The sequence below is a fragment of the Cottoperca gobio genome, chromosome 16, assembly GCF_900634415.1.
Source record: "Cottoperca gobio chromosome 16, fCotGob3.1, whole genome shotgun sequence".
Classification (NCBI taxonomy): Eukaryota; Metazoa; Chordata; class Actinopteri; order Perciformes; family Bovichtidae; genus Cottoperca; species Cottoperca gobio.
This window is the reverse complement of record NC_041370.1, coordinates 10,282,869-10,300,316: the sequence shown is the minus strand read 5'-3', so window position 1 is coordinate 10,300,316 and position 17,448 is coordinate 10,282,869. Positions and strand designations below refer to the sequence as shown.

General features: G+C 40.3%; 1 protein-coding gene across 1 annotated transcript in view; it reads left to right on the top strand.

The window, feature by feature from the left end:
• The window catches only part of kcnn3 (potassium intermediate/small conductance calcium-activated channel, subfamily N, member 3), a 40,612-nt gene extending 38,189 nt beyond the window's left edge, over positions 1–2,423 (top strand). The window contains 2 exon segments of the mRNA XM_029452045.1: positions 1,109–1,178; positions 1,952–2,423. Of these exon segments, the coding sequence (XP_029307905.1) occupies positions 1,109–1,178; positions 1,952–2,356 (475 nt within the window). The 3' untranslated portion in view covers positions 2,357–2,423.
• The last annotated feature ends 15,025 nt before the right edge of the window (positions 2,424–17,448 follow it).

The window sequence follows — 17,448 nt, the reverse complement described above, 5'->3', positions numbered from 1 at the left end:
GTTGTATATCCTCTGTCTAGCATCACAATCAAGCATCCCTTTTAATGACGCTTGCTCCTTTGATCTTGAACAGTTCAGTTCAGACATTTAACAAGTGCCTTCAAAAGCCAGAGTCAAAAGACCTAAGACTCTTTTAATTGTGACATAGAAGGCTTATCCTGAAGCACGTGGTCTGTGGATGAGGGGCTGACTGTGTGAACACAGTATCAGGGTGATTTTATGGGGATTCAAGTACATTTTCTGGTTTAATCCTGTTAGCGCAACAGGGACACAAGTTCATGTGGATGTGCAGCCTCATGAAAATGGTCTGCACTTCATTATAATGGAAGAAGCCACAGGATTTCATTTATGAAAACACAGATTAGACCTTTAGTTCGCTAATTATTTTATTGTGTTTTGAAAATCGGCCAAGTCTTATTTTTAATTGGACTGAAGAAAGATGATTTATCTTTTTTCTTCTCATTTCATTCCATTTAGTTTATTTCCATGTGGGCCTTATTCCCCTTAAGGTTTTTTAATATTAAAACTAATCCGTTTGCTGACTATAAAGCTTGAAGGTACAGGTCACCCCAAAATAAAAATACACATTTGTCCTCTTACCCGTAGTGCTATTCATGTATTTAGATTGTTTTGGTTTGAGTTGCTGATTGTTGGAGATATCGTCTGTAGACATTATATAGTTCCTACATGAAACTGCTCACGACAGCTCCACAAGCCGAGTGCCATCTAGATCCGTTATATTCTAGGGAAGGCAGACATCTCTACGGCCGAAATCTCCAACACTCTGCAACTCCCACCAAAACAATCTAGATTGATACATAGCACGACAGGTAAGAGGGAAAATATGTGTTTTTGATTTGGGGTGAACTGTCCCTTTCAGGTCTCAGTCTTATTTCAACATAACCTTTATGTATACTTCCCCCTTCACTATGAAAACTACAGTGTTTCAGAGCACCAGCAACACACTGCAGGTGGAAATGAGGCTGAATTAGGCAAGGTGACCGCTTGTTGTCTGGTCCCGGAGGGATTAGCTCTCTGGACCGACCTCTGTGTATTTAGTGGGTTTCAACTATGTCTGTGTATTTAATGTGTGTGTATCTGTTTGCAGATTACGCAGTGTGAAAATGGAGCAGAGGAAACTCAGTGATCAGGCCAACACACTAGTGGACCTCTCGAAGGTGAGTCACGCACACACATCTGTGCTCTTCATTTACGTAGGACATCCACTTCACAGACACACAACCATCGCACATCGAACCGAACATACCTTTGCCCCCCCCCGCCCAAAAGAAATACACACACAAAAATCCTCCGTTACAATGAGGATTTGCGTCTCCTAGCAACCGGAACAAGTGTTAAAACAGGGATGACTGAGTGAGAGAGCGACGAGGAAATGAGAGGATGGAGGGGAGCGCTCATGTTTCTCTGTTACTGCGTGGGTGTCTAAGTGAGAATGTGAGCGGACACGTGTGTGTGTGTGTGTGTGTGTGTGTGTGTGTGTGTGTGTGCTGTGTCTTTCTAAGGTGCCTTTAGCACCAAATATTTTGCAATTACACCATCTCAATGACTCCATCTCAATTGGCCACTTGGGCGTTTACCATGGTTACGGAGGCCAGGGACACTCTGCTGCCTCGCTCTCTTATTCTGTTCCTTCACAATGTTTTAACGCCCACATAGAGACTTTCCTCCTCCCGCCTCTTCTTCATTCCACTCTGCTTCTACTCCCTCCTGGAAATTTACTTACTCACCCCGGGCCTCAGGCTTGCCCTCTTTTACTTCACTTCCTAACCTATTTTACTGTCTCTTCTTATTCAGTCCAAATTATTTTCTTTAAGCAAGCTTTAATAAAGCAACCCTCATAATACTTCTGTTTGCGTATTGGCAATCTGTCTCCTTTCTTCAAAGTACTCTGTGTGCACTGACTCATCTCTCCTCTCCGCTCCTCTTGCAGATGCAGAGCGTCATGTATGAGCTCATGTCGGAGCTCAACGACCGCAGTGAGGACTTGGAGCGCCAGATGCTGTCCCTGGAGCAGCGGGTGGAGCAGCTCACCGCCGGCTTCAACACCCTGCCTGCCCACCTCTCTGCCACTCTCAGTGCCCAGCACGCCGCCTTGGTCCACTTGCTACGAGAGAGGGATGCGAGGGACTGGAGAGGTTGTGGTGGAGGAGGTGCTGTGGTCCCACTGTCCCCAGCTGCGTGTTTAACCGCTGCTCCAGTCTCAGTTTCTCCAGTACAGGTCGCAGCTCCAGGACCGCTCCCTTCCCAGGTCCCTACATTGGCCTTGGAGTCCCCTCTGCCCCAACCTCTGAGCCCAGAGGGGAGCCTGGAGGCCAGTCCCAACACCAACACCTGAACTTCTAGCTGCTGAAGACAGCTCTGAGGACCAGGAGAGGACTAATCTGGAAAGAAAACAGGGAGAGAGGAGTGTGTGTGGGGGGGAGGGGGGTTAGGGTTAGGGTTAGGGTGTGCTTACTTCAGACTATAAGGAGAGGAACAAGGAGAGAAGAGAGAGAAATGTGAGGTGATCCATGAGGGAGGGCTGAAGACGGGACTCTGAGAAGAAATAATATGATTAAGATGGAGGGCCAGCATGAACAATGAGACATGTTAGGGGCTTTGGAGTGCTTTCCTTGAGAGGGGAAGGAGAAGAAAAATGGAGATAAAATGGAGACGCTAAAAGGTGTGAGGGGGAGGAAGAATGTCAAGAGGGTGAGAAATGGAGGTAGAGAGGATGTGGAGGGGGAAGAAGAGGAGAGGAGAAATAACGAAGAATAATTATATGAACTCCGAGCTCCCAAATGTAATCCACTCCAATTACTGAAAAGGGCCTTTTATTCTCTCTCTCTCTCTGTCTCTCTGTCTCTGTCTCTCTCTCTCTCTCTCTCTCTCTCTCTCTCTCTCTCTCTCTCTCTCTCTCTCTCTCTCTCTCTCTCTCTCTTACCCTCCTTCTCTCCCAATATCGCTCTCCCTTCATCAGGAATTAATGACCATGACTTTTTATCCTTATGATGTATTTTCTATCTGCTAATTGTGTGTTAACGAGCATCCCTTTAACAGAAGGTTCGATCAATACAACGTGATATAAAAAATAAATAAAACTAGTGGCATGTACTGCACACACACACACACACACACACACACACACACACACACACACACACACAAACATGCACAACTTATATCTGCGCATCATCCACGCAATACAAGTTAACACAGCACAAACATAAATACACAATCTTTAACAATGCAGGCCCTATTTACACTCGCACAAAGAAGTTGTGTGCAGTAGCCGACAAGATAATAATAAAGCCTATACTGCCAAGCACTCAATGCACTGTCAATCTCCACAGAGCACTGCCAAGCAATGTAGACACACTGTAAAAAATGTTCATCCAAACGACTTGTCTTTTGTGGGTGTGAACTAATGCAGTAGTTTAGACTTACGATGCATAGTTGTGACATTTTAAGTACTCAGTTGGGAAAATCATAACCGTTCACTGAACCACACAAATCACAGATGAAGTTGAAATAAGTTGGTTTGACACTGAGGGACATGAGTCATCATAACGTCTGTTTGTGACGAGAAAGTCAGTCACAGATGATAAAATAACACAACTACAGCAGGACTTTATTACTGCATTCATTGAACTACAGATCGAGTTGAACTAATGTTTACGTGTACTTGTAGGTTTGCTGTACTGAAATTAACTTTAAAGATTTTGTTTAGTTTCTGTAACCTCAGAAAATTGATAATTTGTAGTTGTAGCATTAATATAGGGATGGTTTACGGGGGAGGGGGGGGGGGGAATAGATTACAACACATTTATTAAACTGCCATTTCAATCTGGTTGAATAATTTTGAAGAAACGCTGACTCTGCAAGACAGAGCTTTGCACAAACGTAATGCTCCACAATGGTGATTGTTCTGCAGACAGGTAAAATATAACAACGTCTGAACTTTATCCATCAATAATTAGTTATCTGTTTATTCTTTTGTCAGTGGAGTCCGATTGACAGGGATGCTGTAGTATTTATTGTTTTGCTTTCATTCTCTGAAACATATTTATACTTAGAATTACTAAAATATTGATTTTTACATTAGTTATTCAATTAAAAATCCCACAATTGTTAAACTGTGTGATTATAAGTTGATGTGATTAATATTTTTCACAGTGTATGGTTGTGTGTAAGACCCTTTATGAAGGGAAGAAGAAGAAGACCTTACTTACTGCCATTCTTTTTCAAGCTTGCAGCCCCAAAACAACGCACTGTTATCATGAATGTATTCTGTGTAAAGAAATACACTCAAAACACTCTCTCTTGCTCGATCACTTAAACTGCCATGCAGACACAGGAACAGACACATGCATGCACACACAGATATACACAAACCTTGACAACCAAAGTGCTCTCTCTTAAATGGACTTCAATAAGAGGCAGGGAACGCTGCTGTCACCGGGGACAAAAGATAGCAGGAGGCGTTGCAGATATCTTGACAATATTTCTGAGGGAATAACTGTGAAAAAATCTGGGCATGGACTTGTTACAGTGCTGTACATGGACTGCTCTTCACTGCTTTAAAACAGATCATGGTGGACTATGGATGACCAAGGGAACACAAATAAACCTTACAAAGGATAAATGGCCATGAAGGAACAGCTGTATGAAATTAATAAATAAAACATAGAAAAAAGACTGGTACATTTCGGGGGAATTATTATGTTGTGATGGCAAAAGAGACAAGCCAACCCTTGCAATGGAGACAATATCAAACTGTCTTATAGCGACATGCTGTGGCCGGAATACTGAATTACATACGCTTGGAATATTGTATAGTATGTTGTTAACGAAATCTAGCTTTGTAATGCTTAGTTTTTTCTACCATTATGATTAAACGCAGTTATAGCTGATATCTAATATTACTAAACTATAGTATTCTTCTTATTCGTAATGATAATTATGATATATGTACAACAATACGTTAAATACTTATGAACAAGGAAAGTGCCGTTTGAGGTTGAAATTATTTTGTAATTTTTATTTTATCAGAGAGAATTAATAAAGTATATATCTATAACATTACAGCTTCCATGTTTTCTGTGTCGCTGTTTTTTGTTTGTTTTTCGATGCGAGGGGGCTCCTATTGCGATGCTTTAGAAAAATACAACACTCCTTATTGAACTAATGCAAGCGGTACAGATGAGATATAGTTCATCTCCACACCGAATGCCACGTGCACCTGCTGTCACAAATGCATTTTAGAGTTGCTATTATTATCATGAACCTATTATCTCACTGTAAAAATATGTTTTCTATCTGTAACTAATTTGTGGAGCCCAATATATTGGGTATTTTCTGTTTCAGTTGCTCATCCTCTCGCGATATTTGGATAAAATCCTCAGACAGATAGCTAATATTCCAAGTTTTTTAATTAAGATTTGAATGAGTTAACTAATTATGTGTCCGTTAAACTGTAGATGTTGGAGTTTTTAGCTAGCTAGGTTATAGGCTACATTAGTTCACTCTTATACTTAGCTAAGATGGCAAACTGGATAAACAATTAGAACACTTAGCTGCAATTATTATTGCTAACGCTGAGTAGGCGACACCTTGATCAGCCTAATACACTTTGCAAATTCCAGTTTATTGCAGTAACTTTCTCCTTTGAGCTGAGGCGAGTGTCAAAATACATTTTAGAATTGCAGCTCAACGTGCGTGTTCGCTACCAAAGGTGAGATTATCACAATCATTGAAAAACACTGGTTGTCCCTCAAAAGGTAATAGAAATCTGTCTTTGACTTAGCGCACATGTAAGGACAGTGCACACAGTAAAAACATAATAAAAAAACTAAAAATATAAATAGCCTTTAATTTAAGTATGGATTAGCCTGACGTAGTGAAGTTCAAATGTGAGCAAGTGTAAGAGTGCAACTTCACGTTTGTTGTCAAAGTATATTTATGGAGAACAAAAGGTGTGTGTGTGTGTTTGTGTGTTTGTGTGTGTGTGTTTGTGTGTGTGTGTTTGTGTGTGTGTGTGTGTGTGTGTAGCTTCAGGAAATCGTCCAGACCTGAGACAGTCCGTGTCAAAGCCTCCCTCTGTTTATCAGTCCTCTACCTGCAGCCAGTTTCTGCTGTCAGTTCCTCTATAATGGCACCAACATCATATGAGCATGAGACCCAGTGGAGACGTGTTGGACATGTGGTGGTCAGTGTATCCGTGCGTTCCAATACTCATATTACCATACTATTTAGTATGTCAAATGCAGTATGCCTGGGAGCATTTCTCAGTATGCAAGCCAGCATGCTTTTCTGGCTATTGTGACCCACAACCCTGTGCACAGTGAATATATGAGCAAGAGGGTTAAAGTTCAAGGTGAAATATTATGATGAAGTACTATGTCCCGACTGTATGCATACTGCATGCAACAGTACATATTGTGTAAGGGCAGCTGCAGTATTTACGAAAAGTACAAACAAAAGGTTTTGGTTTTGGAAGGCAGCGCAGCGCAGTTGTCAAATTTGGAGACCAATTTCATGTGCAGCTGAACTTTTTTGCTTGTGAAGACAATTAAGACTCCAATCAAAAGTATGTAGCAGACAGTATATTGCTAAAACTTTCCTAGACTAAAAGTCAGGGAGTATAATAGAATGTGCTTGTGGCAAAAACGATTTTTAAAAAGCCTTTTTCTGCTTGCATTTAAACAAAACAGATTTTAATTAAGTCCTTGCTTAAGTTATTATGTCTGAAATGCCTGTGGTAACAACCTTTCAGGTCACTCATTCAAGCATACTGCCAGTTTGTCCTATTTTCCAATTTATTTGTAATTCTACTTGTTGTTGGAAGTGTTACTTGCCAGTGAGATATGCATTGTTGTTTGTTTTAGGATCTGCATCTGCATGTGTTTGTTTGTTTAAAGAATTGTCCACTTGGTCTTCATTCATCATCATCGTAGTGAACACATCACTGTTCATAATAGTCTGAAAAAGGACTACGAAAACATTCATATATTTATATTACATAGTATTATATAAATAGTATATAGCTGTTATATCACATGTTTCCATAAGTGCTCACTGGCCCCACCTCATGATGTAAAATAATGAGTCATATCCAATATATTGAGATCCAAATAACAGCTTGTTATCTGTCGTACCTTCCTCATCTTCAGGTCTTCTTACTGATTGTTAATATTTAAGTCAATGCTATTTGATTATAAACACCTGTGTTTGTCCCAAAGGTGACCACACAATAATCATCTCAGCTTGCGTGAGTACATTTACATGAGCATGAAGGCCGTCGCAGCATTGACAGTATCTCGGCTTAAACAGAGGAAATTGATTATAATCTTTTCATAAAACAGGCATCATATAAACTAAGCCTGTTGTGTGTTTAGCCCCGGGTGAAAATAAAGCAGAGAAACAGAAGTATGAAAGCCAGGCAGCCTGAGGCAGTGCTCTGCCCAGGGCACAGCAGATGTGATGAGCTTGTTATCTGTGTTATTTACTGGCTGGTGCGCTACTGCTCCCGGGGCGTGCATCATCTCTCTTGTGCTATGTGCATTTTCATGATTGTGTTCTGTAATTTTAAGGCCCATGGTAATGTCCATAGCCTACTTTTTTCTCTGCTTCTCTCTTGCACTCTCCACATGTCTCTCAGTCCTTTTTTCAGGAAACCCATTTACTCTTGCAGGATTGCTGTTTGTTCACAGGATAGCAAATGACCCAGAGAAAATGGAAATTGGCATAGCTGTTTTTACATATTCCAGCTAAATGTAGCCGGAGGAATATGTCTGCAAGAACATTACAACAATATTTTACAAAAGCTAAAATGGTCAAAATGTACCATCAGACAGAACACATTTTAATAAATGTAAATAAGATGCATTAGTAGAATGAACAAAGCACACACAGGTTTTATTAATCCGTAGAGTATACTACACAATACTTAACTTTACTGCTAAACACTTTCCAAGGTGCTTTAAGAGATGGGTAGCTGTGGCTCAGCAGGTACAGTTGGTTGTCCACTTATCACAAGGTACAAATTGAAAAAACCCTTTATTTGCTCTGGAGGGGGGTGTAGGGGGTGTAATTTGTAGAACAACGTAGAGTAGTACATTAAAAGTAAACATTTTTAAAATGTAATTAAAAAAAGCTTCTTTTTTTTTCTTCAAAAAACGCAAGTCAGGTCAATTCCACGCTCCTGTCCACATGTTGTGTATGATTCTGAACCCTAATTAGGCCCCGGCTTGTGCGTTGCATGGTTTCTCGTTGCTATAGGCGTGTGTACATGAGTGAATGAGATTGTAATATAAATGCAGTCCATTGAGAAAATCAAAAATGACTTTGAATAGGAGCATCAGAAGTTGTGTGTTCTATGGTGTAAATGCAATAAAACAATCACATTCTTTTCCTTATTTGGCTCTTTATACTCTCCCTTCTCAGTTTCCATCCCAATGCTCAATGTTCTTATATTGTGTTCTGTGTTGTGGTTCTTGTGACCTTCAGACATTCCTTGGGGAATTGTTAAGGAATTAATTTTTCTTGCCTCGGGGTTGACCCTTCATCCCAACTTTATTAAAGTGACTTAATAACTTGAATGCTAATCATCTCCCTTATCTCTAAAGTTAAATACATTACTAAATAGTTTTTTATGCACAATGCTTGTGCCCTGAGGACAGTGTGACAATGTAATTTCTGAAGAAATACATAGTTTACATGCACAAAGCATACATCAACACAGAAGTGTATTTTCCTCATCTTTTTTCCCAGGCCTGGTTGATTCTGCTGAACCCTGCTGCTCTGCTTGGTCGAGTCATGCTGCTTTATTACACTTAAAAGCCAAACCCCACACTCCTGTATTGGCAAGAATAAGCTTTTTGCGCATGTGTGTGCCCATGTAGCTTTGTCAATGGAAGAGGAGGCAGGCAGGTGGAAGCTGGAAGTCGGCCACCATTACCACTATGCCTGTAGTGGTCCACGATCATGTGTTACACCCGTCAATTATAATGTTATCATCATAACAACCGACCGGCACAAATGTCACCCAGACTGACACAGACTGTTTCCATCTGAACGGGATCTTTTATCTCTAACTCCTCTTTGTTTTACAGTAGTTAGAGATGAGTGGTGTATTAATGCTTCTACCAACGAAACATTATATTGTGGAGATGTGGAGCTATTCAACATTGGTGCAGGGGAGAGCAAACACACATACACAAACACACACACTATTGATAGCTCTCCTTTCCTTTTCATAATAGTAAAACCCTTCTGATGACCCCACTAGTCACAGTTCACCGGGAAGTGGAGATCTGTGAACCCTTCATATTGATGCCATATATCCTGTTTCCCTGGCAACCACAGGGACAGGTCTACCAAAACATACAGGTCTGTGCGTGCAGACATGAATGTGTGAATGTGTATGACGAGAGGGGTTAGAGGCTGTGTTGCATTCAGAAAGATTGTATTTGTTGTTTATGAATATGTGTGTGTGGGGCCAGACATAGAGGATGCACTTAAGCCTCAACGCACCACCACAGGATACTTCAGGTGAGTACATAAACACACACACACACACACACACACACTGTGAAGGTTCCATACAAAGGTCCCCATCTCTCAGACACCCACTAACACACTTTGTTAGTCACATGATCCTGCTCCTCCCTGCACACCTGTCTCTCGTTTCCTCATTTAGCCCCAGACTGGATTGAGTAAACCTGCCTTTGTTTGCTAGTCTGTGTTCTGCCTTAGCTGGGTTGGGTTTGTTTCCCTCTTTGCACCGCCTTCATGTTGAGCCTCTTTATTATCTAGCGCCTTGAGATTGCTTTTAGCTTTGAAAGGCGCTTTACAAATTCAATTTATTATTATTATTATTATTATTATTATTATTATTATTATTATTATTATTATTATTATTATTATTATTATTAGTGGAAGAAGTACCATCAGCACAGAACGGTACTTGAAGTGTCAGGAGTAAAAGTACTTATTATTATTAATAATAATAATAATAATAATAATAATAATAATAATAATAATAATAATAATAATAATAATAAGCTTTATTTGTATAGCACCTTTCATACAAGAATTGCAACCCAAAGTGCTTCACAGCAAAAACATAGTACATGATTAGACAGAGCATTTACAGAACAATAATCACAGTGTTGATGTAAATGAGTGTGAAGTAGCATTAAAAATAGTATAAAAATAGCAGAATTAAATAGTATAAAATAGCATTGGAAATCATGCCTAGTTTCTCTATCTGTGCCGAACTTAACGACCCTCCTGTAGGAAAACCACATTCATCACACCATTCTTGTAAATGTTTTAAACTATCAGAGCCATATTTTGAAAGCATGAGATCAACAATGGGCCCCTGTGGCCCTTCAACTGGTTTACTCCCTTTGCTACTCATTCTTGGTAGTCTTCCCGTTTCATAAACAAACCCCAGTTTGTTAAGTTTTATGAAATCTATCGGTTAAAGTCAGTTTTTCTCCAATAATCTTATACATCTATCAGAGAAACTTCCTCTTTTTCCCGTGGTAACACAGTCTATTTCATCTCAGGTTTTTTACACACTCTGAAATGTATCGAAGTTACCTTTACACATTCAATGTTCAACCAGTTATAGCAAAAACGAACAGTACAGAATGAAATCATTTAAATTAGTTTAAAGCAGCATTAAAACATTCACCATTAAAAGGCTAAAATAAAAGATATAAAATATCACCATTAAAAGGCTAAAGTAAAGAGATATGTCTTCAGTTTACTTTTGAAGATACTGAGCGAGCTTGCCTCCCTAATGTCTGCAGGTAAAGTGTTCCATAGCTTTGGTGCATAATTGCAAAAGGCTGCATCCCCAATTTTCTTTTGGATATTTCTGGGAACATTTAATAAACCAGTAGTGGATGATCGTAATGTTCTTGGGGGCACATAGTTGATTAGAGAGTTGGCAGTGTAACTTGGTGTGGTTCCGTTTAGACACATTTACATATTTGATAACACAGCTTATAAATGTTATATATAGTTATACATTGGATTTATGCAATGACAGAATGACAATAAAGGAAACTGTTGAGATCGTGTTGCTATTTTTACCTGTTTTAACAAAAGGAAAACACCAAACTCTTTTGAAGAAGGAGTAAATACACTGGCATGTTTAGGCCTACTTTGAAAATAAATTAAACACAGAACTATGCAGGCCTATTTGAGTCCTCCCCATAATTGTTGAATCAAATGCATAAAAATGAAATGAATACAATATAAAAATACACAAAACAAAGAAAATACAATATAAAAATGAAATGAATACAAAAGTATCCCACTTTGAGAAACAATCAAACATATATCTGCAGCCTAATAGGCCTGTTTGTATCTAATTATGTCTGTTTTCACCCCCGTGTCAGTGTCACAATATCACCTCAAACTCCAAGATAAGAGGCGTTCCCTTTGAAAGATTGTCCACTGTGCATCAAAAGATACATAAAAATAAACAGTTCCATGTTTTTGTTTTTGTCAAAGCTACAGGGAGCCACCACAGAGAGGTTGAAGAGCCGCATGTGGCTCCTGAGCCGCAGGTTGCAGACCCCTTGTTTAGAGCTTTGTATACAAGGAGGAGAACCTTAAAGTTAAAAGTTACTGGAAGCCAGTGTAGAGCGGCTAACACTGGACTGATGTGGTCTCTCCTCTTGGTTCTAGTCAGCAGCCTCGCTGCAGCGTTTTGGATGAGCTGAAGTCGCTCCGTTGTTTTGTTTGGGAGGCCGGTAAAGAGTGCATTACAGTAATCGAGTCGGCTTGAGATAAAAGCATAGATTAGTTTTTCAGCATCCTTTTGATTTCTAAATTGTCTGATTTTAACTATATTTCTAAGGTGGAATAATTGTGTTTTTGTCACCTTGTTTATGTGGGATTTAAAGCTTAGATCTGAGTCTATGATAACACCAAGACTTGTAACTTCAGGTTTAATCAAAGCAGTAAGTTTCCCCATGTTATTCAGCATTAGTTCTCTTTTTGTTATAGGACCTACTAGTAGGATTTCAGTTGTGTTCTTATTTCATTTTAAGAAATTATTGCTCATCCATTTATTTATTGCTGACAGACAGGTGGTGATGGAGTTAACAGCTGTAGCATCATTTGGTTCAGCAGAGATGTACAGTTGTGTGTCATCCGCGTAGCTATGGAAGCACACATCGTGTTCTCTAATGATGTCCCCCAGTGGTTGCATGTATAGGGAGAACAGTAATGGACCGAGGCAGCTCCCTTGTGGAACTCCAAAGTGGGCATCATGCTTCTCTGACACATGATCTCCAAGCCTGACAAAATACTTTCTCCCTTTGATATATGTTCTGAACCAGTTTAATACACAGTCAGAAAGACCAACCAGCTTTTCTAGATGCAGAAAGTGTGTTATTATGTATTGTAGGAAAAGATTACTATGGCTGATGCATTTACTATTGTAGTTGGTCTAACTAATTAGAACTGTTTTATATTCTGTTGAGAAGTTTAATATGTACCAATGCATCTTATTGTGTAAGTTTATCACATGTTTTCTATGTAAAATCTTAATTTGTAAAGTAACTTTAGCTCCTAAAGGTCCTGTCACACATATCTGTATGGCAGAAACGTATGCCGGCGTATACGAAATATCGGCAATAGGTTGATATAAATTAAGGGTAAGTTGTGATCGTTCGAAGGACGCAGACGACACGCCGAACACGCCAGACATACGGCCCTGTCACACAGCTCCGTATGGCAGAAACATGCCGGCGTATATGAAAAGTAGCTCAGAATTTCTCAGAGTCCAAATACGTCCAACTGTTCCATAGAGGTGTTGTAGCTGACGAATACATACATCAGAGCGTCTGGCCAACGGAGCTGGAAAAGTGCCATCTGCTTCACGTCATGCTGATGCTGGAGAACGGCTAAAATGTACTCTTGTCGCAGCCTCTCAGCATCCTCCATGCTCTCTGATGATGTCGTTGTCAATAAATTGGCTGTAGGGTTCACCGTCAGCCGACGTAGCCTATATCTAACGTATCTCTAACGTATTCAGGTAGGTATTTACGTACTGTATTTACGTAGGTAATTATTCACGTATGTATTCCGTATTCACGTATGTCTAACGTAACGTAACGTCTGCATATCTTATGAAGCACACGTCGGGTACGTCCGGTAATTTTGAACATGCTCAAAACATCAGCGTTCAACAACGCACCCCAGCGTAACACAGTGAGCTCTTAACGAATACTACTTATGCCTTACCTTATATCAACGTACACCAGCATGTTGCCGATATTTTGTATACGCCATATGTTTGTATATCTTATGCATTCGTTGGGTATTCGTCTGATACATTTTGTATTAGTAAGTGATGCTCTATCAATAGGTTAGACATGCGTATCTGTATATGTTCACTTTTCCGATCTGATGAAAAGTTGGACGTATTTGGACTCTGACAAATATTTGTTTGCGCCGGCATACGTTTCTGTCATACGGATATGTGTGTCACGGCCTTTACTTACTGCCAACCCTTTCCTTTTTATAAACACCTACGTAGACATTTTCATTTAATGTACACACTTACGCTGTGCGGGATGGACACAATAAATGGCTCAGGTAGTTTATAGCAATGTGCTTTCTGTCTTTTCTGTTCAGTCCATTAGAGACTTGACTGGATTAGTGGGTTCTCTAACACATACACAATCATGGCGGTAATGTTGATATTCCATTAGCGATATTGGATAAAATAAATATTAAAGTGTGCCTTTTGTTGGCATAACAGATCAGACTGGCTCTTAAATGTCTACCTAATTCATTCAAGCTTTAGTTTATTGGGCAGTCAGCTTCCTGGGCATTAAAATCTAACACACCCTCACTGTACTGCAGTCCTGTAATGTTTTTGAAATCGATAAATGTTTTATATAATTTTTACGGCAGGATCTAAGAGAGTTGGCCAGCACCCAAACAGGAATAATACAATAAAGTAGAATATTTCCAGCCAGGCAGTTTAATGAAAGGGGATTTTCCAAGAATGAACAGTTGGTTGAGTGCTACTAATATCGTCTCCAGGGAGATGGCTGGCGTACGAGTAAATTCATTGCAAGTTTTTTCCCATAATGCATGAAATAATTTATTTTGTTTTCATTTGATACCAAATGCACATGTGTAAGTGTTTGTAAACCTTGTTGATCATGGTTCAGGTTGCTGTGCAGGTAGAAGCAGTGAGTCCAGGACATACCTCTGTCACCATCACCACAGAAACGGACCGGTACAATATTAGCTCCATGGCAACACTGCCCGCCCACACTCCCCTCAGGCTGTGCACAGGGAGAAAGAGAGAGAGAGAGAGAGAGAGAGAGAGAGAGAGAGAGAGAGAGAGAGAGAGAGAGAGAGAGAGAGAGAGAGAGAGAGAGAGAGAGAGAGAGAGAGAGAGGGAGAGAAGGAGTAAGAGAACAGAGGTTGTTAATTGATCTATTTTTCAGGCTGTTCAGTTGAATCAGAATGAAGGGAGAGACGAGGTTTTCTTTAATGAAACACAGGGGAGTTGTGCTCTCCTTCCTCCCCTGACAGGACTTCTACTGTTGGCACTTGCACTGACATAACTTGTAACGCTACCTGTAACACTTCTGCATACTATACTCACAGCCCAGTGCTACTCATACGTTAAATTGCCAATTCACTTTATTTTTTCTGTCTTTCTTTGTCTGAGGCGTGGCCCTCTGTCAGGGGGTCACGCCTCATTGCAGATGTAGCAGGTCCCAAGTTGTGGCCTCTGGCCCCTTGGAGGAAGATGTGCATGTGCTAAAGGTGGAGACAGTCAACCAATTAGAGTCTAACGGTCAGAGGCATGCCAGCAGTGCTACTTATCTCTCAGCATCCGGGTGGGACTCTTATATGTGGTTCAAGTCATAAGAGATATGTTCTTAGCCCTACTCTATAGTTATCTCAATAACAATGAACTCTGAGTGCATTGTTATTGTCTGTTCAGTGGCTGCCTGGTGTTTGTCAGTATTAAATCTTCAGGTCCCCTAACCACCATCCATCAAAGGAGGAGAAGAGGCTGAAAGTGAGCTGTATCTCCCTCTCTTCTTCTTCTTCTTCTTCTTCTTCTTCTTCTTCTTCTTCTTCTTCTTCTTCTTCTTCTTCTTCTTCTTCCTCCATCCAATCCAAACCCTCCCCTCAGTCCCAGTATCCCACAAGCACAGCAAGTTTCTTCTTTCAGTTTGATTTGATCTTTTCTATCTTGCCTCCCTGCTGCCAGAGCTATACCTTCCTCTGCTTCGTGCACTCATAGACAGACGCTGAGACTCACGCGCACGCACACAATTTTTTATTCATTTGAACTCTATGCTTTTACCGGCCCCCCCCCCCCTCTCCCTACCTCCTTCCATCCCTGCCCAGTTACTGAAAATCATGCCGGTTTCCATAGCGACCTGTATGTGTCTGTATCAGGGGGGAGTTTCCTTACACGCATGAGAAAGGATGCCGAGCAAGGGGAGTCACGAAAACACACATTCATGCATTTGTGAAACTGTTGATTAGCAATCAGTGTGTCCTTCACACTGAATCTTTATTGTTAATGAGCTCAGAGAAAGCTGTTGATTTGGTGATTCTAACAAGAATAGGCTCGAGCGTTTTTACAAATTGGACATTCAAGTCAAATGGATGTTGTGACACATGATGCAATGTGAAAGAAAAAGTAACTTTGTATTGCTTTACTGTACTGTACTGTATATTCATCAACAATTGTACAGGGATTACATTGGTTTTTCAGGATGAATGCATACAGTATATTCAGATACAGTCATTGCATGATGTCTCTTATTTGAAAATATGTCTGGTGCCTGATTATGTAACACAAATGTGTGTAGATATAGACAATAGTGTTTGTTTTTTCTGCATTCTGTCTGTCTCTTTGTGCTGCTGCGGTGCTCTCCCACTTTCCAGAGGAATGTAGGTCAGGTGGACGGGAGACTGTAAATTGCCTGTTATTGTCAGTGTGTTTGTGTGTTCCCTGTCTTCCACCAAATGCATTCACGGATATATCCAAGATCGCTATGACACGGAGTAGGAATGAATAGGTAATGGAGAAATAGAATGAATGAATGGATGGATGGATGGATGGATGGATGGATGATGGATGGATGGATAAATTAATGAATGGATGGATGGATGGATGGATAAATTAATGAATGGATGGATGGATGGATGGATGGATGGATAAATGAATGGATGGGATGGATGGATGGATGGATGGATGGATGGATAAATGAATGGATGGGTGGATGGATGGATAAATGAAAGGAGCTAAATGGAGCTTTTGTATCAGCTCTGCATAACATACAGCAGAATTCAAATTCATAATTTTCCTTTTCGACACATAGAACACATCCTCTATAAATTATTGCTCAAATACAAAATATCTTTTCTGTTTTTGTGTAAACTACCAGTTGAAATATGTATGAGATAATTCATCAAATTAACTTTTCTGACTGTAGAACTTTTCTGACAGGGGAAATAATCAATTTGCCACCTGTGTACACACACTGACAACTTGGCTAACCAAAACAAATGAGTGGCATCTGGCTAGTGATTATATGTATGTTTACATTTTCTGAGCAGCTCTCCCACGCAAACAATTGACAACAGCCCTAACGCATTATCTGTCTCATCCATTAGGAGCTAGGCTGCAATTAGCCAACACAATGAAGTGTGCTCAAACATTCTCAGTAAGTAGGAACAGCCTGTGTTTACATCTCTCTGCCACTCTGTTTTTCTCCTTGCAACTTATTTCCCTCTATCACACTATTCACTACTTTGCTAAATGATCTGAACACATATTTTGGTTATTTTAACACCAAAAGATCGCACTAGAAATGATTTATTCCTTTGTCCATCCTCAACCTCCTGCAGCCTTCTCCTCTCTCTTCTCCTCAGTGTCATGTAGAGAGGGTGTGGAGCTGCAGGTATCAGGGTTTGACCAGAAGAGGGTGCAGCTTGACATCCTCCCCTCCTTCTCGGTGACTCCTCAAACTCCTCTTCATCTCCCTAAATGTTCTTTTAACACTTGGTTGCTGGCAGACACACTCGCGGCACACAGACTATTTAAGCTACAGGGTAAGAATAATTAATGCAGGAAATGATCACAGTCACAGGAATGATTAATTTCAAGCGGTGACAAACTGACATGACTGATCGCCAGGCTTTTAATACCCGCGGCCATTCAGGGGTAGCATCCATCACAGTGACCCTCAAGGTGTGTGTGTGTGTGTGTGTGTGTGTGTGTGTGTGTGTGTGTGTGTGTGTGTGTGTGTGTGTGGGTGTGTGTTCCTGTCTGTTTCTGTGTACGTGCATGCAATTTTGTGTGCATATGTGTGTATGTACATGCAGTATGTGTGTGTCTTTAAGCATATGTTTACTAATGTATCAACTCTATAGAGC